This window comes from Hyaena hyaena, unplaced genomic scaffold (genome assembly GCF_003009895.1).
Source record: "Hyaena hyaena isolate Hyena2069 unplaced genomic scaffold, ASM300989v1 scaffold_156, whole genome shotgun sequence".
In the NCBI taxonomy this organism is placed as follows: domain Eukaryota; kingdom Metazoa; phylum Chordata; class Mammalia; order Carnivora; family Hyaenidae; genus Hyaena; species Hyaena hyaena.
The window spans coordinates 2,665,057-2,691,147 of record NW_024080788.1 but is presented as its reverse complement, the minus strand read 5'-3'; the positions used below and the strand labels follow the sequence as shown (position 1 = coordinate 2,691,147).

At 35.8% G+C, this 26,091-nt stretch overlaps 1 protein-coding gene across 10 annotated transcripts in view; it reads right to left on the bottom strand.

The window, feature by feature from the left end:
• FAM172A (family with sequence similarity 172 member A) overlaps nt 1–26,091 on the bottom strand; it is a 429,946-nt gene that overhangs the window by 381,487 nt on the left and 22,368 nt on the right. For 8 of the 10 annotated variants that reach the window (XM_039239368.1, XM_039239377.1, XM_039239375.1 and 5 more), the window contains exon 2: nt 12,207–12,330. The exons of 1 other annotated variant lie outside the window; for it this stretch is intronic. In XM_039239368.1, the coding sequence (XP_039095299.1) occupies nt 12,207–12,312 (106 nt within the window). In that variant the 5' untranslated portion in view covers nt 12,313–12,330. Of the gene's footprint in view, nt 1–8,338; nt 8,459–12,206; nt 12,331–26,091 lie in introns of those variants that run through there. One more of the 10 variants, XM_039239369.1, reaches the window with a different exon arrangement.

The following is a 26,091-nucleotide window of genomic DNA, read 5'->3' as shown; positions in this document are numbered from 1 at the left end:
AAATTTACTCAGTTCTGAAAAGATGTTTTTTAAGAAAGTTTAGGTATTGAGATTTTCATTCTAACTCATGTTTCTGAAGGGAAAACAACTCTTGGAATATGTAATAAAGCAAACCATTCCCTTTTCCCACAAAAGAATTATCTCAGAAGTAACACTTTCTGTCCCTTACTTACACAGATAGAACAAATCCAACTGTATGTAACATGAAAATATGTCAAAGAAAAAAGGAGTCTCCAGTCTCTAGTCTCTCTCTGTAGGACATAGAGATAAGCCATCAAACAAATCATTTTTTAGTACTCTTTAAACTGCTGTATCAAATAAACCTTAACTCATTAAAATATACAATCTTCAACATTCAAAAATAATAAAATGTTTGGAAATGTCACAAAATATGTATATTGGGCTAAAAAAGGGATATATGCTGACAAATTTCTGATTCGTTCATAAAGTTCTGAACACCATGTAATTCTTCGCAAAACAGTAAAATAGAAAAGTTTTTAATACCAAAAATTGGGTTAGAGTAGCTAGAAAATGCTTCTTTCTTTCCAATGAGCTGAGGTTCTGGGACAAAGCTGACTCCTTCATTACAGTCATCTTCTACAGTTCAAACCTTAGAAACTTTTTGATCAGACACACCACAGCAATGATCCAATATATAAGTAAACAGATCTATCATGTCTAATAACTATTTTAACTACTGGCTCTGATCATAAAATGCCATCTAACATCTATGTATCAATGTAAAAGTTTCACATACTTTACCTCACTTGATCATCACAACCCTACAAAACAGTAGCATGTATTACCACCTTCACTATCTTTCAGACAAGAAATTGTGTTCAGAGAGGTAAAATGGCTTGTCCAAAATTATACCCTAAGAGTATAGTAGGATTAATAAAATAAATGTATTTTTCAATACCTAACTCAAATGCTCTTTCAAAATGGCACTCTATGTGCCATGCAACCCTAAAATATTTTGTCTCCTCTCTTCATTACCTTATAAAAAATGAAGTTATAAATACCGAAATATGTTTTCATTTTGCTCAAAATATTCCTGTGAATGACAAAAGGTACTAGGTAAAGAGGTAATCTTCAAACTTCTCCTCTGTTAACTAGGAAATAAGATATAGATATGTTTTTTATTTCAATAGCACTGAGAAGACATGTAGAAAGAAAACATCAGAAATCATGTTTTCTGCTTTTTAAAATAAAAAGACTGGGTTCCAAAGGCATTGGTTTAGACAAAAATCAAGTATAAAAAACATTTCCATTAAGAATCCCTTCAATAACCTTAAAATACAGTACAACTGATCCATATAACTTAAATACGCATCAGATGTAACACAAGTGCTTTTTCTAAAATATGCCTTTGGTGATTAAAGTGATTCAGCAACTAGAATTCTAAACTTCAACTAAGCATATGTAGGAATTGGATAAAAATACCACTTGATATCCAGAAAAACTGAAAACACAGACGTAGATATTTGTACACCCATGTTCATAGCAGCATTATTCACAATAGCCAAGAAACAACCCAACTGTCCAAAGACAGAGGAATAGTGTGATGGTTAATTTTATGTGTCAATTTGACTGAGCCATGTCATGCCTAGATATCAGGTTAAACAGTACTCTGAGTGTGTCTGTGAAGGTGTTTCTGGATGAGATTAACATTTGAATTTGGGTGAATATGTATGTGATACTTTAAACACTTTTGGAAAACTAATGAACATAATAATGAGATTGGTTGGGTGCTCCTAAAGTCACTGAACAAAGTCGTGGAAAAAAAGGGTAAATTCAGGGATCTGAATTCCCAGCTCACGTGTAGCATAAATAACCTGTAATTTTCTAAGTATGTCCTGAAGGTGACCCTTCTCTCTTGTAGCCAAAGAGTAGAGATTGTTAAAACTCAATCACAGACTCTCATCCTGCAATTAGGGGAAATAGAGTCCCAGCAGAACTACCAGCCTCACACGTGTCCACTGTTAAAGTGAAGACTCAGACTGGGAAAGAATGGCATCCTGTAAATTGGAATGGTGACATGTGTGAAAAAAACTTGATGAAGCTGGAGACAATGAGCCTCTAAATTGTGATAATTTTTTGCCAATGGAAGAAGCCTTCCCATCCTCAGTAATGGTGGTCTCTCTACCTTACTCTGAGAGAACTAACCTGTGTTGCCTAAGGAAATAGTAATGTCCTCTCCAGTCCCCGCCTAAGGCTGCTGCCAGGCAAGACAAAGCTGATTCTCTTTAAGACCCACCGCCCAAAGCCCTCTTTGCAACTAGACTTTCAACTACACTCAAATCATAGCAGGCCCCTAAAGGTGAGGTATATAGTGTGACTCATGAGGGGGAGCACAATACCCAACACTCCAAAAGAACTACTTGGATTTTCTAATTTATACAGGAAGATCCAGAGAACATGCATAGGAATAAATATTAAAGGTATGGGATAATGGTGGAAGGAACAATCAGATCATATTTATTGTTATAGGCTCACTAAGCAGATATTCTGTATGTAATGTAACGTTGAAGCTTGGGGAATTAGGAAAGGCTCTAGGTTTGTATGATTGATTAAATGCCAGACCTGCTTTGGTTTAATGGAGAGGAAAGGATTCAAAGGTTTTGGAAGACAGGAATGTTAGAATGGATTTGTCACTGAAGATGTACTCACCCAGAATGGGCGAGTCCAGAAGACATACCTTTCCCTAGTACAATACAAAATAAATTTGTGAGGAGAACCCTAGCATTCTTAAAGAGCTCTGTAATAACTCTTATTTTATGCCAGACTTTACAGTGAGAATTAAGTCACTAAAGTAGGAAACTTGGGATGCTGTTTGGAATCTTCAGTAAGCCCTGGTGAACCACAGTGCAGGCTTTTAGGATTTTGGAGTAAAGCCCTGTCATCTACTGCAGATAACTACTGCCACTGGCCTTAGTAGAGACTGAATGCTTAACCACAGGCCACCAAGTTACCATGTGACTTTAGCTGCCCACTGTTAAACTGGGCATTATCTGACAGACCACATCCTAAAGTTGGGTGTGTACAACAGCACTCCATCATCAAATGGAAATGATGTATCTGTGATCAGGACTGAGTAGGTCCTGGAGGCAAAAGTTACTTACATGAAGTAGCCCAAATGCAAAAAGTCCCCTTTCCTGCTGCAATGACCTTCTATCTATCGGCATGCACCTAAGGCCTCATGGGGAATTCCTACCACCAGTTGATAGAAGGCAAAACTCAGGTCTGGTTTACAGATGGTTCTGCATGATATTCAGGCACCAACCAAAACCAACCAGAGACTCTTTCTGGGATACCACTGAAGGAAAGTGGTGAAAGGAAATCTTCCCAGTGGGGAGAACTGACAGCAGTGCACTTGGCTGTTCTGTTTGCCTGGAAAGAGATATGGCACACATGTGATTATATAATGATCCAGGTTGTGGCCACTGGTTTGGCTGGACAATCAAAGACTTGGAAAGAATATAACTGGAAAACTGGTGATGAGGAAATATGGCAATGAGGTATGTGAATAGTCCTCTCTGAATGGACAAAAGATGTGAAAGATACTTATGTCTCAAGTTAATGCTCACTAAAACATTACCTCAAAAGAGGGAAGATTTTAATTATCAAACGAATAATATGACTCTCTCTGTGGACACTTGTCAGTCTCTTTCCCCAGCCACCTCTGTCACTGCCCAATGGGCTTGTGATCAAAGGGACCATGGTGGCAGGGATGGAGAAAGCATGGGCTCATCAATATGAACTTAATATTCACCAAAACTAACTTGGCTATAGCCATTACTGATTGTTCAAACTGCCAGCATCAGAAAACAACACTGAGCCTCCGATATGAGGCCATTCCCAAAAGTAATCAGTAAGCTCCCTGGTGGTAGCGGATTACTTCAGATTACTTCCATCATGAAAGAAAAGCATTTTTTGTTATTACTGGAATAGACACTTTCTCTGAATACAGATTTGTCTTCCCCACATGCAATGCTTCTGCCATATCTATTACTGAAAGAGTAATAGAATGCCTTATCCACCACCATGGTATTCCACATAGCACTGCTTCTGATCAAGGAGTTCACTGCACAGAAAAAGAAGTGCAGCAATGGTTCCATGTTCATGAAATTCATTTGTCTTCCCATTTTCCCCACCATCCTGAAACAGGTAGTCTGAAATAATGGCAAAATGGCCTTTTGAAGATTCTTTTACAGTGTGAGCTAGGTGACAGAACTTTGTAGGGCTGAGGTAAGATTCTCCAGAAGGCTGTGTATACTCAGAATCAGTTTCAAAGCCATAATTCACTGGTCTAAAAATAAAGGGGCAAAAATGGGAGCATCACCACTCACTATTTCCCCTGGTGAACAAGGAAAGAATATCCATTTTCTCAGTATTCTTATTCAACATAGAATTAAGGATCCTACCAAGTACAAAAAAGCAAAAAGGAAATAAAAGGCATATTGATCTAAAAGGGAGGAATGAAACTGTCAAATGTACAAACAATGGGATGACCTAACATAGAAAATCCAAAGGAATCTACATCCAAAACTCCTAGAACCATTAACTGACTTTGGGAAAGCCATTAAGACATATCATCATCAATGTACAAAACTTGATCACATTTCCATAAACTATCAGTAAACACGTGGCAACTGAAATTAAGAATATAACACTGTTTAATCACCATAAAGAATTAATACTTAGGTATAAATCTAGTAACAAATGTTTAAGACTTACAGGCTGAAAATTACAAAATGCTGATAAACGAAATCAAAGATCTAAATAAATCAGAGATATACCATGTCATGGATTCAAACACTCAATAAAGATGTCAATTTTCCCCATACTCATCTATAGGCTTAAATAGAATATTAATAAAAATCTCAGTAATTTTTTTTTGCAGATATGGATAAATTTACTCTAAAATGTAAATGGAAACACAAACAACCTGGACTAGCTAAAAGCTAAAAATTTTGTAAAAGAATGAAATGGGAAGAATCACTATGCTCAATTTTAAGATGTACTCTACAATACAGTAATCAACAGAGTGTTACCGAAAAGATAGACACAGATCCATGGAACAATCTGTGAAAACCCAAAATGAGGCCACCCGAATATACCCATTTTTGACAAAGATGGACAAAGTAATTCCATGATGGAAAAACAGTCTTTTTTCAAAAATATGCTGTCACAAATAGAGATTAATAGACAAAACAAACAAATAGACAAAAACCCCATGACTTAGGTTTCATACCTTATATAAAAATTAATGCCAAATGTATCATTAAATGTAAAATCTAAAATTATAAAATTTATTAGAATATACAGGAGGGGCACCTGGGTGGCTCAGTTGGTTTAGCCTCCGACTTTGGCTCAGGTCATGATTTCACAGTTTGTGGGTTCGAGCCCCGCGTCGGGCTCTCTGCTGACAGCTATCTCAGAGCCTGGAGCCTGTTTCAGGTTCTGTGTCTCCCTCTCTCTCTGACCCTCCCCTGTTCACACCGTCTCTCTCTCTCTCAGAAATAATTTAAAAAATATATATATATAAAAAAAGAATATAAAGGAGAAAATCTTCATGAAATATGGTTAGGTAAAGAATAAGAATATGACACCAAAAACACAATCCATAAAACATAAAAATGGTAGGTAGACTGTTTGAAAGATAAAGTTTTATTCGGTTTGACAATCTGTTCAAAATATACTTTGCTATGCACTGACATTTTGTTTTCTAATATTTACAATTTAACTGCTCCATTAAGTGTTATAAGTTCATGTGTGCTAAACATTCTTATTCCTATAGTACTATTGAATTAAAAGATTCAGAGAAGCTAAGCAGCACAGCTAGTTCATGGTAAGTAGAAAAACCTGAGCTTGAATCCAAACAGTTCCATCCTTAAACCTTACCCATACTCGTTTTACATAATTGTGCTAGCTCTAGAATCCAGAAAACCTATGTAAACTTTTACATACTACTTGAGGAAGTGTAAATTGGAAACACAACTTGGAAGATTCAAATTTTCACATTATGGAGTAAGGTTGAAGATTCACAAAATCCATCTAGGTGGAAAGCCAGCAAGTCTGTTTAGAAGGAAACTTACACACATTCCTTGTCTTCTCTCCTAAATGAACTGTTAGTCTGAGAGTCCCAATCATTCTCAGCAGCATACAAGCATGCAGTAAAACCTTCTACAGAGTTGTCCATAGCTGTCTCCAATTCCTCTCTTCCCATTCTCTATTGAAGCTCTCCAATACAGCTTTCATTTCCATCAGTTCATGAAAATAGCTCTTTATGATGGTCACCAATGACCTCCAAACTGTCAAATCCAAAAGTAAATTCTCTTTCCTAGTATAACATGAATTATAATCATGGCTAAATTAATTACTCCCATTTTCTTCATTTGGCATTCAGGATCTCTCTCTTGCTCCTGGTTCCTAGCCTATCTTATTAGCACTGAGTGTTATGTGGAAACTAATTTGACAATAAACTATTTGTAAAATAAATAAATAAATAAATAAATAAATAAAAGAAATTCATTTTCAGCTTCTTTTTGCTAGTTCTTTTTGCTAGTTTGAGTTCTTTTTGCTAGAGATGAGATGCCCTAGGGCTCAATCTACAGATCTCTTTTCTGTCTACACTGACATCTCCAGTGATCTCAACTAGGAACTATGGTTCTTTAAATATTATCTCTATGCTAATGATTCCTAAACCTTTTACCACTAACCCAAATGCTCTCCCAAACTCCATACTCAACTTCTCTACCTTCCTGTTTAAGCAGCACCTCAGTTTAACATTTAATATATCTAAAACCTAACTCTTGCTTTCCACAACCATCACCACAACCTGCCTCTCCCACTTTTCTTAATCTAATACATCTAAGAACTTTTTAGGTCAAGGATCTTCAAATTTATCTTGGTTTCTCCTTTAATATCCCATGTTGATCCAACAGCAAATCATGTCATCTCTTCCTTCAAAATATAACCAGAATCTGTTATCACCCTTTCTGCTACCACTCTAATCCATTACATCATCATCTCTCACATTTGTCAGAAGAAAGTAATGCTCTTAGTTATTTTCCTGAAGGTAAAGGCTAGCTATACCATTCCCTTGACAACATTAGCTCTAAAAGCGGGAAAAGATGAAGCAAACTGTGAGCAAAGTTACTAGTGTGTTACATCCTTATATGCTTTAGGCTTTCAAGAAAAGAGATAAAATAAGGTAGTAGAAGAGAATCTTGAGGTATCTTTATCATCCAGCCTCATAAAGCAGGGTAGGATGGCAGTGAGGAATTCAGAGAAATGGCTGCAGCCAAGATGGTCTGGTACATATTCATTTGGGCCATCACCTACAAAGCACCTTGAAGACCACAAAGACTCTACAATGAACAAGAGATTCATGATCTAGCATAGATGGCATCTCAACATTTAGAAAATCCATAAGATTTTCTTCCACCATCAAAGAAAGTAACTGTGTGACCATGCACAAGTTACTTAGGTAAGCTGATCTGGGGTAAGTCACTAGACACTTAGAGTGAAATATATAATAATGAAGAAACCTTTCAGTTCAAAAATACACATTTATTTTAGGAGTAAAATTATTTTAGGTTGCAGGCTTAAAAAGTCTAGAACTCAAAATTCCCAAATAATGCCTTGGTCAGATTCTTTCTGAAGTGCTGTTAACATGGAAAGCCTCTCAAAAAAATATTCCTAATTTGGGGCGCCTAAATAGACTGAGCATCTGATTCTTGATTTCAGCTCAGGTCATCATCCCAGGGTGGTGGAATCAAGCCCAGCGTCAGGCTCCATGTTGAGTGTAGAGACTCTTCAAGAGTCTCTCTCCCTCTCCTTCTGCCCCTTTACACCACTTATGAATTCTCTCACCCTGTAAAAAAAAAAAAAAAAAAAAAAAAAAAACTAAAAAATTTTTAAAAACTTTTAAAATTTAATTCCCAATTAACGCCAAAAAGAAAGAATACTGGAGTATGAGGCAGATCATTATTCTAGCCTAGCATGACAGTGTGATCAACAAAAATATTGTAATGGCACTTAGTCTTGACTTAAGAGACCTATAGTGTTAGTTTCACCTTTAAATATATGACTTTGGATAAGAAAAGACTTAAGATTTCTTACAGGTGTAAAAGTACATGATTCTATGATTTATTTACTGAGTACATACTACATCTCAAGTATTGAGACAGTTGTGAGGGATACAAAGAGTTACAAATGGATTAAACACTAATACTCTTATTTGAGAACTGAAAGGAAAGGAAATCACCTAAATATTCCTATACCTTCATTAGGCACAATGAAAGCACCCTAAAAAAGCAAATTAAGCATGTACCTTTCAGTGCTGTAGTCTTTTCTTTTTCATCAGGACCTCCCTGCTGGATTTGTGCCATGCTTATCCAAACTGGCAACAAAATTAAAGAGCTCAAGGAAATAGACATCAATCTTCAGAAGACAGTCTAGAATGAATGAAAGCAATAAATTAAGCTCTACTCAATCCTACCTACTCCGTGAGAACTTCATAGATCCTTCCAGTTGGGATTAGTCTCTATTCTGATTTCCCACTGCACTTTGTTGATGCCTATCCCACAGTACTTATCATAGCTTGCCTTGCATTATAGTTATTTATGTATTTGTCTGGGTCAGCTAACAGATTACAAGCCCCAGGATAAAGGTATCAACTTTTTGTCATCTTTATATCTCTCAGGTCACCAAACACAATGCCTCATACACACAGATACCTAAAGTTGCTGAATTTAATTTAACTAAACTTATTGTGTAGGTTTAGTTCTCTATCATCTAATGTTGTTTTATCATTATTATTATTTTAGTATCTCCAGGTAGTTTCAAACTCTGTCAATCTACATGAATAAAATGTGTCTAAATTCCTTCAAGAAACATATCATAGTTTGTATGGTGAACAATGTGTTAGACACCAGGAGGCAGTGGTGAGTAAAAGAGACATGGTCATGGCCAGGGTGGGGGCTTAGCTCTCGGGCTACCAAAACAAACTGCCAATTAGCCACTTATAAAATACATAAGACCTAGAATGATAATTATAACACTGTTATAAAAAAGCAGTATTTGTAAGGCTTATCTATTTACATGCAGGAATTAGTCTTATCTGTCAGGGCCAACAAGTTTGCATATAACTTTACCAGCAACTCCCTATTATATACCATCCTATGGCAGAAATTAAAGAGGAATGTTCATGGGGCACCTGGGTTGGCTGGCTCAATTCGCTAAGCATCTGACTGTTCAATTTGGCTCAGGTTATGATCAAATGGTCATGAGACTGAATCCCATGTTGGGCTCCACGCTGGGCATATAGCTTGTGTGAGATTCTCTCTGTCTCTCTCTCCCTCACACTACCCCTTCCCCACTTGCATACTCTCCATCTCTCTCTCTCCTCTCTCTCTCAAAAAAAGAAGGAAATGTTCATAATAAGAAATCCCATGCACTACTCTCTGTTAACAATTCCACAACTATCTACAAGGACTTCTTGCAGTTTAATTATTCTATCCTTCTGCCCCCCCAATATTTCTTCTCAATATAAGTGGTCTGGTTATTTTTCAATGACCCCAAATTGCCCAGTTTCTAAACAGAAGAATTTGGGGCACTTGCGTGGTTCTATCAGTTAAGCATCCAACTTCGGCTCAGGTCATGATTTCATGACCTTCGGCTTCAGGTTCATGAGTTTGAGCCCCACATCAGGCTTTGTGCTGACAGCTCAAAGCCTTGAGCCTGATTCAGATTCTGTGTCTCCCTTGCTCTCTGCCCCTCCCCTGCTCTCTCTTTCTCTCTCTCTCAAAAATAAACAAACATTAAAAAATTTTAATCAAGAATTTATACTATGATCTCATTGTGACTGTTTCAATGAAAGTGAAATTATAAAATATTTTTTGTGCTAGAGTCATTTTCAAGATTCACATTTTAAAGTTCTGGAGATCTAATGTACAGCATGGTGACTATAGTTAACAATCTTATATTGCAAACTATATTGAAAGTTGCTAAGAGTAGATCTTTTTTTTTTAATGTTTTTTATTTATTTCTCAGAGAGAGAAAGAGACAACGTAAGCAGGGGAGGGTCAGAGAGAAAGGGAGACACAGAATCTGAAACAAGCTCCAGGCTCTGAGCTAGCTGTCAGCACAGAGCCCGATGTGGGGCTCGAATCCAAGAACCGTGAGATCATGACCTGAGCCAAAGTTGGACGCTTAACCGACTGAGACACTTAGGCGCCCCATGTCTGGTATGTTTAGAACTCACTGAGTATTTGCTGAATTTACAAATGCGGGTGGGGGGAGACTCACATTTTAAAGAATAACTTTCAAGATTCTCAAGTTATATATCAATTAATAATATTCTTATTTTATATAAGATAACCAAAAAATACATGTTGCAATTTACTGAAGCGATGATATATATAAGTTACAAGACTACTAATTAGGATCTATGATCCTAAACCTTCTAGCAGCAGATGCAAAGCAGGTAAGCATGAAGCAAAAGCAATTTGTCTGCTGCGGTCTTATTCACTGTTAGATTTTTACCCTCTCAAGTTATTTTCCATGGCTGTGGCACAGCTGGTGAAGCTAAATCAGGAACATTATAAATTCTCAATTTAGTTTTCCTATTAAAAATTCAGAGTTATAACCTGCATGACCACAGATAAACACTACTGAAAATGTGGCCAGCAACCCGTTTGATACATTTGATATATATTAATATGTGCACTCAACATAGTTTATTTAGTATTATCTGATGAAGGTTAGGTTATAGGGAATAAAGTGGTATACGATTTTTACTGATGTGAATTGGGACACAGTTGACATGTTGTATACTTCATGATAACCACTGCTGTTTAAATATGGTTTCCTAGAAATGGTTATAGTATAAACAAGATTCAAAACATCTCAGTTTGCAATTTCATTCTGTGAACTACACAAAGCAATTATCATATCTTCTTTCCTTCTATGATTCCAACAGAGAATCCACTATGTATAAATAAAGCTATAAATAACTTGTCATGTGTAATCTCTATCCAGTCAGCATTTCAAAGCATGAAAAAGTAGAATATTTCTTAGTTGCCCTGTTTGCTCAAAATATGGCATGAGCACTTATAATATGTAAAGGAAAATACACAGAAGCCTACATTTTCCACACCTGTTTGTTTTTAGGTAGGTATTAAATAAGAACTAGATATAGATGATTTTGCAATAGAAGGCTTTCCACCTTCCATTCTGAATGCAACAATGCAAGTATAAAACATATCACAAGACAAGTAAAATTGGGTTAATTTCTTGGAAACTTTTGAGCTGATTTGGTCCCAGAGAATCTATGCTTACTATAGTAGTCAGGCTCTGGAAATCCAGCTCATAATGCCCTACTTGTGGTAAAAAGTACCATAAGTACTTTTTGAATTGGTACCAGAGATTTGCAAGAAACCAAAAGATTTACCCAAATTACAGTTAAAATATCTATGTTACTCAGAAATTGCTCATAAGCAAAGCCTATTTCATAATAATCCTGGACAGTTTACAGTTCTGAGGCTGCAGAAGAAAGAAAGAAGGAAAGAAAGAAAGGAAGGAAGGAAGGAAGGAAGGAAGGAAGGAAGGAAGGAAGGAAGNTCATCATCCCAGGGTGGTGGAATCAAGCCCAGCGTCAGGCTCCATGTTGAGTGTAGAGACTCTTCAAGAGTCTCTCTCCCTCTCCTTTTGCCTCTCCACACCACTTAAAAAATATATCATCCTGAAAAAAAAAAAAAAAAAAAAAAAAAAACTCAAAAATTTTTAAAAACTTTTAAAAATATATTCCCAATTAACGCCAAAAAGATAGAATACTGGAGTATGAGGCAGATCATTATTCTAGCCTAGCATGACAGTGTGATCAACAAAAATATTGTAATGGCACTTAGTCTTGACTTAAGAGACCTATAGTGTTAGTTTCACCTTTAAATATATGACTTTGGATAAGAAAAGACTTAAGATTTCTTACAGGTGTAAAAGTACATGATTCTATGATTTATTTACTGAGTACATACTACATCTCAAGTATTGAGACAGTTGTGAGGGATACAAAGAGTTACAAATGGATTAAACACTAATACTCTTATTTGAGAACTGAAAGGAAAGGAAATCACCTAAATATTCCTATACCTTCATTAGGCACAATGAAAGCACCCTAAAAAAGCAAATTAAGCATGTACCTTTCAGTGCTGTAGTCTTTTCTTTTTCATCAGGACCTCCCTGCTGGATTTGTGCCATGCTTATCCAAACTGGCAACAAAATTAAAGAGCTCAAGGAAATAGACATCAATCTTCAGAAGACAGTCTAGAATGAATGAAAGCAATAAATTAAGCTCTACTCAATCCTACCTACTCCGTGAGAACTTCATAGATCCTTCCAGTTGGGATTAGTCTCTATTCTGATTTCCCACTGCACTTTGTTGATGCCTATCCCACAGTACTTATCATAGCTTGCCTTGCATTATAGTTATTTATGTATTTGTCTGGGTCAGCTAACAGATTACAAGCCCCAGGATAAAGGTATCAACTTTTTGTCATCTTTATATCTCTCAGGTCACCAAACACAATGCCTCATACACACAGATACCTAAAGTTGCTGAATTTAATTTAACTAAACTTATTGTGTAGGTTTAGTTCTCTATCATCTAATGTTGTTTTATCATTATTATTATTTTAGTATCTCCAGGTAGTTTCAAACTCTGTCAATCTACATGAATAAAATGTGTCTAAATTCCTTCAAGAAACATATCATAGTTTGTATGGTGAACAATGTGTTAGACACCAGGAGGCAGTGGTGAGTAAAAGAGACATGGTCATGGCCAGGGTGGGGGCTTAGCTCTCGGGCTACCAAAACAAACTGCCAATTAGCCACTTATAAAATACATAAGACCTAGAATGATAATTATAACACTGTTATAAAAAAGCAGTATTTGTAAGGCTTATCTATTTACATGCAGGAATTAGTCTTATCTGTCAGGGCCAACAAGTTTGCATATAACTTTACCAGCAACTCCCTATTATATACCATCCTATGGCAGAAATTAAAGAGGAATGTTCATGGGGCACCTGGGTTGGCTGGCTCAATTCGCTAAGCATCTGACTGTTCAATTTGGCTCAGGTTATGATCAAATGGTCATGAGACTGAATCCCATGTTGGGCTCCACGCTGGGCATATAGCTTGTGTGAGATTCTCTCTGTCTCTCTCTCCCTCACACTACCCCTTCCCCACTTGCATACTCTCCATCTCTCTCTCTCCTCTCTCTCTCAAAAAAAGAAGGAAATGTTCATAATAAGAAATCCCATGCACTACTCTCTGTTAACAATTCCACAACTATCTACAAGGACTTCTTGCAGTTTAATTATTCTATCCTTCTGCCCCCCCAATATTTCTTCTCAATATAAGTGGTCTGGTTATTTTTCAATGACCCCAAATTGCCCAGTTTCTAAACAGAAGAATTTGGGGCACTTGCGTGGTTCTATCAGTTAAGCATCCAACTTCGGCTCAGGTCATGATTTCATGACCTTCGGCTTCAGGTTCATGAGTTTGAGCCCCACATCAGGCTTTGTGCTGACAGCTCAAAGCCTTGAGCCTGATTCAGATTCTGTGTCTCCCTTGCTCTCTGCCCCTCCCCTGCTCTCTCTTTCTCTCTCTCTCAAAAATAAACAAACATTAAAAAATTTTAATCAAGAATTTATACTATGATCTCATTGTGACTGTTTCAATGAAAGTGAAATTATAAAATATTTTTTGTGCTAGAGTCATTTTCAAGATTCACATTTTAAAGTTCTGGAGATCTAATGTACAGCATGGTGACTATAGTTAACAATCTTATATTGCAAACTATATTGAAAGTTGCTAAGAGTAGATCTTTTTTTTTTAATGTTTTTTATTTATTTCTCAGAGAGAGAAAGAGACAACGTAAGCAGGGGAGGGTCAGAGAGAAAGGGAGACACAGAATCTGAAACAAGCTCCAGGCTCTGAGCTAGCTGTCAGCACAGAGCCCGATGTGGGGCTCGAATCCAAGAACCGTGAGATCATGACCTGAGCCAAAGTTGGACGCTTAACCGACTGAGACACTTAGGCGCCCCATGTCTGGTATGTTTAGAACTCACTGAGTATTTGCTGAATTTACAAATGCGGGTGGGGGGAGACTCACATTTTAAAGAATAACTTTCAAGATTCTCAAGTTATATATCAATTAATAATATTCTTATTTTATATAAGATAACCAAAAAATACATGTTGCAATTTACTGAAGCGATGATATATATAAGTTACAAGACTACTAATTAGGATCTATGATCCTAAACCTTCTAGCAGCAGATGCAAAGCAGGTAAGCATGAAGCAAAAGCAATTTGTCTGCTGCGGTCTTATTCACTGTTAGATTTTTACCCTCTCAAGTTATTTTCCATGGCTGTGGCACAGCTGGTGAAGCTAAATCAGGAACATTATAAATTCTCAATTTAGTTTTCCTATTAAAAATTCAGAGTTATAACCTGCATGACCACAGATAAACACTACTGAAAATGTGGCCAGCAACCCGTTTGATACATTTGATATATATTAATATGTGCACTCAACATAGTTTATTTAGTATTATCTGATGAAGGTTAGGTTATAGGGAATAAAGTGGTATACGATTTTTACTGATGTGAATTGGGACACAGTTGACATGTTGTATACTTCATGATAACCACTGCTGTTTAAATATGGTTTCCTAGAAATGGTTATAGTATAAACAAGATTCAAAACATCTCAGTTTGCAATTTCATTCTGTGAACTACACAAAGCAATTATCATATCTTCTTTCCTTCTATGATTCCAACAGAGAATCCACTATGTATAAATAAAGCTATAAATAACTTGTCATGTGTAATCTCTATCCAGTCAGCATTTCAAAGCATGAAAAAGTAGAATATTTCTTAGTTGCCCTGTTTGCTCAAAATATGGCATGAGCACTTATAATATGTAAAGGAAAATACACAGAAGCCTACATTTTCCACACCTGTTTGTTTTTAGGTAGGTATTAAATAAGAACTAGATATAGATGATTTTGCAATAGAAGGCTTTCCACCTTCCATTCTGAATGCAACAATGCAAGTATAAAACATATCACAAGACAAGTAAAATTGGGTTAATTTCTTGGAAACTTTTGAGCTGATTTGGTCCCAGAGAATCTATGCTTACTATAGTAGTCAGGCTCTGGAAATCCAGCTCATAATGCCCTACTTGTGGTAAAAAGTACCATAAGTACTTTTTGAATTGGTACCAGAGATTTGCAAGAAACCAAAAGATTTACCCAAATTACAGTTAAAATATCTATGTTACTCAGAAATTGCTCATAAGCAAAGCCTATTTCATAATAATCCTGGACAGTTTACAGTTCTGAGGCTGCAGAAGAAAGAAAGAAGGAAAGAAAGAAAGGAAGGAAGGAAGGAAGGAAGGAAGGAAGGAAGGAAGGAAGGAAGGAAGAAAGGAAGAAAGGAAAGGAAGAAAGGAAGAAAGGAAGAAAGGAAGAAAGGAAGAAAGAAAGAAAGAAAGAAAGAAAGAAGTATGTTTTGGAGAGTGTGTGTGCATAGACATATGGACATTGGGGAAAAGGCTGAAGAATGAGCATATCAGGCTGGAGCAGACACAGAAGATAAAGCCCAGGGTAATATGAGCTCATGGTACGTAGAAAATGGCAGCTTCTGCTGAGAATGTCATCTAAGCTTGGATCAAAGCTTAGCTCGGAGGTGAAATACCTGAGTCCAATCTAACTCTTTCTAAAATAATGTCTTAGTTTTCCCAGTCAATGTGATATAGGACGTTTGGTATGAAAAATTCAGCATTTTAATCTCAATTCCACCACCCAGAAGGTGGGTTATCTTGAGAAAGTCATAATTTCCTTAAGAAAACAAGAGCACTTCCTTTGACAGGGCAATTATGAAGATTATATCAAAGCATGTATAGAAAGAGCGCCTGTGTGGATGAGTTAGTTGAGTGTCAGATTTCCACTTAGGTCATGATCTCACAGCTCAGGAGTTTGAGCCTCACATGGGGCTCACTGATGTCAGCAAGATGCAGGCTTTGGATCCTCTGTTCCCCTCTCTCTACCCCTCCCCCTCTTGCATGCATGCTGTCCTCCCCCCAAAAAATAAACATTTAAAAAAAAAACCAAAAAACGTACATAAAACATTTTGAAAACAATAAATTTCTCTATAAATATTAGTAATCCACATAATAGCAAGCAAAATTGGGTTCCAATTAATCTGTACTCAAACACAAGAAGGATACCCAAATTAATCCAACTTAGAGCAATGAGAAACTTCTGATATGTACCATTTGGATGAATTCTAAAAAGAAATAATAAAGCCTCATAATTAATATTTGTTGAGCTGACTTGGGTTTCCAAAACTATACTGAAGATAATCATCATGAAATAAAAATTAATTTTTTTCATATAATTTATTTATATTCTTTTTTTAAGTTTGTTTATTTATTCTGAAAGAGAACACAAGTGGAAGAAGAGCAGGGAGAGAAAAAAAATCCCACGAAGGCTCTGAACTATCAGCACAGAGCCTGATATAGGGCTCAAATCCACAAAGCCATGAGATCATGACCTGAGCCAAAACCAAGAATGAGACACTTAACCAAATGTGCCATTCAGGTGCCTCATTATTTTCTTTTCTAATCTTATTAAATATGTATCTGGAAAATGTTCAAGTATAAGAGTTCTAATTTCATTTAGATAAAAATGTATCCAAAGAATACTGTTCTAACTACTTCCTAAACAGCATATGTTGGTCACAAAGTTAACAAGTCCTTTCATACTCATTACTTTATTAGGTTATCACCACAACTGGCAGAAAAGGAGGGGTTGACATATCTGCATTTTACAGAGATGAGGCATAATGTGCTCTGAAAAGCAAAGTAACCTGGGTCAGGCATCCCAGATCAGTAAGAGGTGGTTGGGATTTTAACTCTAGTCCTGACTACTTCTGGTTAGGGGCTCCTACTTACGAGCTCCTTTACCTGCATCGTGGAGTCATACTACTTAACTTCAACTAGAAAAACTATTTCTGTTTCAACTTCTAGAAGTTTTCGCTTCTGTGTACTAATTTCTATTACCAGCAAGTAGTCCAATATGGAGTCTGAGTAAACTGGCCATAGTTAATTATAGATCGATAAAAGCTGTCCACCAAAACTGTCTTAGTCTATTTGGTTTGCTGTTCAGAATTAAGATTGATAAGAATTACTCATCATTCCTCGCAATATTTTTGTAAATCAAATATCTAGAAGAAAAGGTCAAAAGTAAGGAATATCATATGCAAAGATTTTAGAAGAAGCTAAGATGCACTACCATGCCTTTTAACAGGTCCCAAAACCGGAAGTCACTGGATAGGCTTCACTTTATTTTTTTGCCCTTCAAAAAGACAAACTAAAGAAGGCTAGAATGAAATCCTTAGAATATCTACAAGACAATGCTAAAACTGAAACTAAAAAATTAAACAAGGACTAAGACAATTCTCAATACTGAAGCCCCTCTTCTATGAAGTTTTCATAATATGAAGCAGAAATAGCAGAGCTATGGATAAGGACAAAATAATTCTCAAAAAGATATTCTCAAAATTTTGCAAAAACAGAATATGTCAAATAGCCTCTTTTATATGGGTCAAATATAAATGTCACATAAGCTACTTAAGAGACTTTAATTCTATGGTAAACATAAATAATACTATAAATATACATAACTCTGGGTCAAATTAAACAAGGAGAAATTAACTATATTCATAAGATTTCAAAGTAGCCAATACCATAAAATAACAGTAATAACTTATTTGCAAAGTCTACATTTTCTCATTCCATATATATGCTTACTGGCATCTCTGCTAAACTATGTGAACTAAAGGTTTAACTTATATTTTAAAATATAATATGCATGTGCTAGACCCTAAGGTGAACCCCCTCCAGATGCCCCTTCAAGGGGAACTTGCTACTCAGCAGCAGGAAGTTCAGTTAGCAAAGAGCCTCCAACTGTTCCACACTTCAGAGTCTGCCTCAGATGCCGAGAGCGGTCTCACTCAAAGTGGCAGCTTTCCCAGGATGACTGGCTTAGTCACTGATGGAGCCAAGTGGGAATATGAAGGCCAAGCCACTTCAGACTAATGCAGGACAACTCTGATATTTGCAGCAGGGCTCATCTGCAGGTTGGTGGAGTTTCAGTCAGGCCTGCATTAAGTTCAACTTCTCCCTCCGACCAATCCTGTTGTCTTCCTTCTTTTCTTAAGTGTTGGTCTTTGATATTAATCTTCCACCCCAAATCTTATCTCAGCAGCTGTGTCTGAAAAATCCTACCTGTGACAATGTACGTTTCTAAATATTTTTTCAGAAAGTTAAAAAAGTTTACCATGTTAAGAGACAAGATGTATAGAACATATAAAGAACTGTGGCAACTCAACAGTAAAGACAAATAACCTAACTTTAAAAACGGACAAATGATATGAATACACATTTCTCCAAAGACGAGAGACAAATGACCAAAAAGCACCACCACCACCAACAACAAAAAGATATGCTTAACAACCTTAGTCATTAGAAAAATGAGAATCAAAACAACAGTAAAATACTACTTCACACCTGAAGACATGGCTATAATAAACAGGAAAGATAACAAGTATCGGTGACAATGTAGAGAAACTGAAACCTTCATACATTGTTAGTAGGAATGAAAACTGGTACACACTCATTTTAGAAAAGTTTGGCAGTTCCTTAAAATGTTAAACATAGATTTACCATATGACCCAGCAATTCCACTTCCAGGTATATACCCAAGAGAAATGAAAACACGTGTCCACACCAAAACTTAAACACAAGTGTTCATAAAAGCATTATTTTTAACTGCCAGAAAGTAAATGTCTATCAAGTGATGACTGGATAAACAAATTTGGTACACCCAGACACCAGAATATCATTAATGAAAAATGAAAATATTGATACATGCTACAACATGAGTAACCTTGAAAACATTATGCTAAATGAAAGAAACCAGTTATAAAAGACCACATATTATAGAATTCCATTTACAAAAAATGACAAGAATAGGCAAATTCACAGAGAGAAGGTAAATTAATTAATGGGTTTTGGGTGTTGGAAGAGGGGAGTAAAGAGTGACTACTAATGGTGAGATTTCTTTTACTTATTTTTTAAAGTTTATTTATTTTGAGAAAGGGCACACATGCACTTGCATGAGAGAGGCAGAAGGAGAGAGAGAATCCCAAGTAGGCTCCCCCTTGTGAGCATAGAACCCGACAGGGCTCTTGAACTCACGAAACCTGAGATCATGACATGAGCCGAAATCAAGAGTCAGACACTTAACCAATTGAGCCACTCAGGTATCCCACAAGGTTTCTTTTTGAGGTGATGATTCCAACTGTGCAAAAGAGATACACTGGAGTAGTATGCCTCACTGTGTATTAAATGGCTCTCTCTCGCCATTTCTTCTTCCCTAAAGCAAAATGCCAAATGTCAAGGCACTGCATAAAAAGGGAAAAGCCTTGTCCCTTTCATTCACTCTTCTCTATTCTTTCTATGAAACAGGAGTGATAAGTGGACTTTAGGCAGAATCATTTAAAAAACTTCACTCTTCAGATGTCCCTACCATTCTTCCTGCCAGAACCATGCTAGGAACCATCTAAGCCTGCTCTATCTAGACATTAGGGGCAATCACAGTATTTCCTAGGTATAAAAGGTAAACATCATATATAAAGGTTCTATAAATCATAGTGCTCTAGTCTAGCTTCTAATTCTGTGCAATGGGAGTTCTCTGTCAATGGTAATTTGCTTTCCTGTCCTGTCACTATTCCTTACATACCTCTTCCAATGATTCACTGATTCACTTTGGTTATGATTTAGTTAATTGCTTGACCACATACCACTTAATAACACCTCAGTGTTACCCAATTTCTAACAAGGAATGAACTTTAATAACTGTTTTATTATTGTTGTTATTATCAGAACTGATCCCACATATTCTATTAACTTACTTCAAAGTTAAGAGAAGTTAACAGAAGTTTGCTATGCCAACGAAAATAAAGAAAAACTTAAGCAGAGGGTCAAACACTGTACTTTCAATGCCTGTAAACTGTGCTAGTAACACTAGCAATAAAGTTTAATAGTAAAGTTAAGCTTTGTGGAGACCACAATTGTACTGCATATAAGGCATATTAGTACCACTCATATTCAGTGTCTACTGACAGTACACTCCTTGTTTTTTATTTAAGGGGAAAATCTCTGTGAAGGCTGACTTTACCTAAATGTGTTAACAAGTGGGAATATTATCATTTAAGTGCCTTCAGAATGGGTTTCTTTTTCACTTCTGGAATTTCCCAATTCTTTATAAAGTGATAGTACTTTCTAGAATTTCACGTCTGTACCGTATTTCAACAATGCCCAATCCTGGAACCAACAGGCAATGAATTCAGAAAAATTTGGAGAGGCTCTATATTGCTGTGAGACTACAAAATCTGATCTTAAAAAAAAAAGAGAACTAGGAATTTGAAATCTCAAGTCATCATTTTAAACTACCCTATTAGTTACAGTGGTTATTTACTTCATTCGGAAAACAATACACACAATTCATACCTTGCCTAAATTAACAAAGGATTTGAGACAACAAATTCTCTTATTCCAAATTTGAGCCCTCTTGGCATCCACAAAATATGTTTTCCCCAACAAAAGAGAACCCTTACTTAGCCACATAGCACTGAAGGTGTCAGTACAAGAGCACTTTGTGAAATGTCAAGTCATTTATGTATTAGACTTATGCTTAAACACAGTATGCCACATGGCTCTCATTACTTTTTTCTACTTATGAAAAACTTGGTAGAGTCCCTTCCTATGATCATGAGAGTCAAGAACTTTACAACTAGACTTCATTTACAACATTATAGCTCTGTCCCCTGGGCGACCCTCCTGTTGAAAATAACTAAAGTTGGAAGGTACTTTAGAAAACTGAGAATATCTACAAATGTTGCTCACTAAATTAACATAAAGGAAGAAATAATAAAAATTTCAATATCTGCAGAAAAGGTGATAAAATTCAATACTCATATTAGGAAGAGAAGTCACAGTAAACTGGAAAAAAGGAACACCCTTAACATAATAAAGAGGTTCAACACAACAAAAATATAGTAAAACTGCCCTTCAAGGTAATATATTGAAAACATTCTCTTTAAAATTAGGTGCCAGAAAAGAATGCCCATCATTATTACCACTTTACTATTTCCACTTCTAATCAAAGTTTTCTGGAGGCTCTACCAGTATAATAAGACACGGAAAAGTAAATTAAAAAATATATAAGGATTTGGGGCACCTGGGTGGCTCAGCTGAGCATCTGACTTCCACTCCAGTCATGATCTCAGTTCATGAGTTCAAGCCCCACATCCAGCTCTGTGCTGACAGCTCAGAGCCTAGAGCCTGCTTCAGATTCTGTGTCGTCCTCTCTCTCTGCCACCTTCCCCCACCCCCCTGCTCAAGCTCTCTCTTTTCCTCTTGCAAAAATAAACAGTAAATATATATATATAAATGGACTGAATGGATATATATACATATATTTATATATTTATATGTATATATATAGTCTGAAAATAGAAAGTTACTACCTGTAGATAATACAACTATCTAAAACAAAAACAAAACAAAACCAGAAGAGCCAAATAACAAAATTTTCTAGAATCAAAAAACAAGATGGAGTGCCTGGGTGGCTCAGTCAGTTAAGCATCCAAATCTTGATTTCAGCTCAGCCCACAGTCATGAGATTGAGCCCCACCACACACTCAGCACTGGGTGTGGAGCCTGCTTAAGCTTCTCTCTCACTCAAGAAACAAAACAGATGAACATAGGGGAAAGGAAGGAAAAATAAGATAAAAATAGAGAGTGAGGCAAACTACAGGAGACTTTTAAGTACAGAGAACAAACTGGGGGTTGCTGGAGGGGTGGTGGATGGGGGGATGGGCTAAGTGGGTGATAGATATTAAGAAGGGCACTTGTTGGGATGAGCACTGGGAGTTATATGTAGGTGATGGATCACTGGGTTCTACTCCTGAAACCAATACTACTCTGTATAAGTACTAACTTGAATTTAAATAATTTAAAAAAATTATCTCCCTCTTCTTCTGCCACTCTCCTGCTCATAGGTAGACTAAAAAGACACTTTAGCAGGATGGCTAAAGTGATTTTTATATATTTTAGTGTATGTGCTGCCGAAGCGAGCACTAAAGTGATTTTTATATAAAAATAAGTATTAATACCAGCAACAACCTGTTATAAAGCACAGTTTTTTTTTTTAAAGATACCATTTATAATCGCAAAAAAATAAAAACCTACATAGGCAGAATAAATCTAACAAAGATATGTTAAACCTATAAACACAAAATTAGAAAACATTATTGAAAAACATTAATGAAGACTGAAATACATGAAGAGATATACCATATTCGTGGGGAAAAAAAAACACAATCCTGGAAAGATAACAATTTTCTTCTGATAAATGGATTTAATATAATTCCTCTCAAATTTAACAGAACTTAAAAAAAACTAATTTAAAAAGGTCTTTAAAGAAAAGAATAGCCAAGAATAGCTAAGACACTCCTAAAGAAGAATATATTAGGAGGACTTACCTTACTAGGTATCACAATAACTAACTCAGTACTTCATTAGTATTGGAATAAACAAATTGAGCAACAGAACTACAAAACAGATCCACAAAACAGATTCTTGTGACACAGATGATAATAACATATCAATAAGGAAAGAATCGACTTTTCAATAATTGGGACAACTGGTTAACCACATAATAAAAAAGAAAGAAAAAAGAAAATTAGATGCCTACCTCATTCCATACATAGATAGCAATTTTGAATGGATTAGGGCATAAATGTGAAAAGCAAAACTTTAAATTTTTTAGGGAAAAATATAGGAGACTACTGTTTTGATATTGGAGCAGGGAAGACAAATGTGATGAAATATTATTTTTAACTCACTAGACTGGAAAAAAATTAAATCTGACAATGTCAAAAGTAAAAAAGAATGGAACCTAAGGGAGATTCTTATTCACAGTGCTGATCAAAATATAAATTAATAGGGGCACCTAGCTAGCTCAGTCAAAAGAAAATGCAACTCTTGATCTCAGGCTGTGAGTGTTAGTACCACACTGGATGTAGAGATTATGTAAACAAAAAAACAAACATAAAAAAATTCCAAGTATGTATGTATGTACAAAAACTTTAGAAAAATTGGCATGAAATTTCCAAAGCAAACATTCTTATAATTTTCAATCTAACAATCTCCTATCTTGGTTCACTACTTGGTCTTGCATATGAATATCCCGAAAAAGGTATATAAACGTTAACGAAATGTTCATGTCATCAAAAAAGCCAGTTTATTCATTATCAATAACTATGTAACAAATTACCTCAAAATGTAGTTGTGAAAAACAGTAAACATTTATAACCTCTCATGGTATCTGTAGTTTAAAAAATAAAGAGCAGCCCAGCTGCAAGGTTCTGACTCAGGCTTATGAGGTTTCAGTGAAGACACATTGACCAGGTCTAGCTACAGCTAGAGATGGCTCACTTGCCCAGATAAATTATTGATACTGGTTGTTAGAAGCCTCAATATCTCCCACAAGTGCATCTTCACAGGTCTCCTTGAGGATAACCATGACATGGCTTCTAAGAGAGAGACAGGAGACCAAGGGAAAAGCTGCCAAAGTCTCATCACTTCCCTGATATTCAGCTGGCACAGTGGACAATCCTATTTAGTGCAGGAAGGGTCTACACAAAGGCATGGATATCAAGAAGAAAACAAATCATTGGGGACCATTTTAAAGTCTGGCAACCAAAACTGGAAAGGGCTGTTCTTCAATTATAAGAGGGCAAATCTACTGTAGTATATTAATAGAGATGAATACTATATAGTAGTGAAACTGGATAAACCACAACCATACTAAAAAATATGGATAAATTTTCTAGATTTTTAAATAATATGGAATTAAAAACAAAGTGTCAGGAAACTACATATGAAATAACACCATATATAAAGAGCTCAAAATCAAACTAAACTAAAACAATTTAAAAGTTTCACAATTCAGGTAATAAAATTGTAAGAAAAATTAAGAGGAAAAACACACAATTCAGGAGAGTGATTACCTCTGGGAAGGTGGAAGGGGCATGAGATGAGGAGAGATATATAGGTCAATTGCAGGTTTTTTTTTAATGTTTGTTTTTTTAAAATTTATTTCTGACAGAGAGAGAGCGAGCGAGAGCAAGCAGGGAAGGGTCATAGAGAGAGGGAGACACAGAATCTGAAACAGGCTCCAGGCTCTGAGCTAGCTGTCAGCACAGATCCTGACGTGGGGCTTGAACCCGCAAACTGTGAGATCATGACCTGAGCCGAAGTCCTATGCTTAACTAACTGAGCCATCCAGGTGCCCCTAATTTTTTTTTTTTTTTTTTTTTAGTTTAGGTCAATTCTAGTTATTGACAGTGCTCTGAGTCTTAGATTAAATGATGAATTTACAGTTGTTCATTATATCATTATGGTTTATAACTTGATTAAGCATTACAGTGTGGCCACTTTTAAATCAGTACACAATACACACAATACACAATCACAGAGGCCCTGGTTGCATATAACATATTTATCAATAATGTATTTTTAAATAAATGATAAGGAAAGGCATTAAAAGAAAAATAATATTATAACTGATTTTAGTAGCACTGCCTTTTGTAATTTATTCTATGGGGCATTTTTTTCTAAACATAATATTGAGAGTCTAGTCTCTTCTATTTAATCAGAAATTTTGGCGTCCTGCTGATGAATAAACCCTAACAGAAGCAGCTATAAGGCAAAAGAATAAACAGCTATTGAGTAAATTTACTTCAGAGCAGCTGTATATCAGTGAAATATGATCTCACTAAAATCCAATTGATTCATTGCCTGTTTTAAAATGGAACTAATATTCTGAATAAAAATCGATTCCCTCAGAAGCTTTGGTATCAGCTATTTAAAAGATAAACTGTAAATATTTTTTAAAACATCTATTAAAAATAATAATATCCAACAACTTTATAATAAAATATTTTAAAACATAACTATGCATTTCTGAAAATATCAACTGTCATTTATGTTTTACTTCATTGGTTGGTATACTGCATCTAATAAGTATAACAAGTAAAATCTGCCTCGTAGGACATACAAGCAATTAAAAATTTTTAATGCTGACATAAGAGGCAGTTATAAGCAACTAGAAAGTGAAAGATGAGGACTAAGAATTGAATTCAGAATAATCTGTCCCGTTAACTACTAACGGATGGGCTCTAGTCACAAAGGACTATTTCCCACAGAGGATCATCTGTCAATCTTTTAACATGACACAAAAATGGGCTTTCATTCTGAGGAAAAACAATAATAACTTTCCTTGTTTCCCAAAATAAGGTGAAAAAGGAAAATGCTGTAGCAGCAGCCACTGGAGGGAGGACTTGATGTTAGAATGAGAATAAAACAAGCATAAAATATTTTATCTGGTGCTTTGTCTGAACATAACATTTTGTTAAACTCATTTCTATTTGTTTAAATGACAAATGCTGAAAACACTGCTTTTTCTGCAACAGAGTTAAACTTCCTTTCACTGAAAAACAGATGTTGATTCCACCATGTTTTATTGGTACAAAAATTAGCAGTAGGAAAATTAGAAAGCTGCCTAGACTAAAAAAGAATTAGCACCAATGCTTAGTCAAACTATATACTTACAGGCCTATACTTTATTTTAAATAAGCTTATATTCTGTTCATTTGAAGTACTAAGTTTGCTCCAAACCACTAAGTTTGCTCCAAAACCTCAGGTATTACTTAGTCCCTACCTGAAATCTGACTTGTGGCATTGCTCTTCATATAACTGAAGGGTTTGGTTTAGTTTCTAATGAAAATATTCATGTATTTTAATATTTGTTGATATAAACCTGGTTTTACACACACACACACACACACACACACACACACACACACACACACACAGAGTCACAT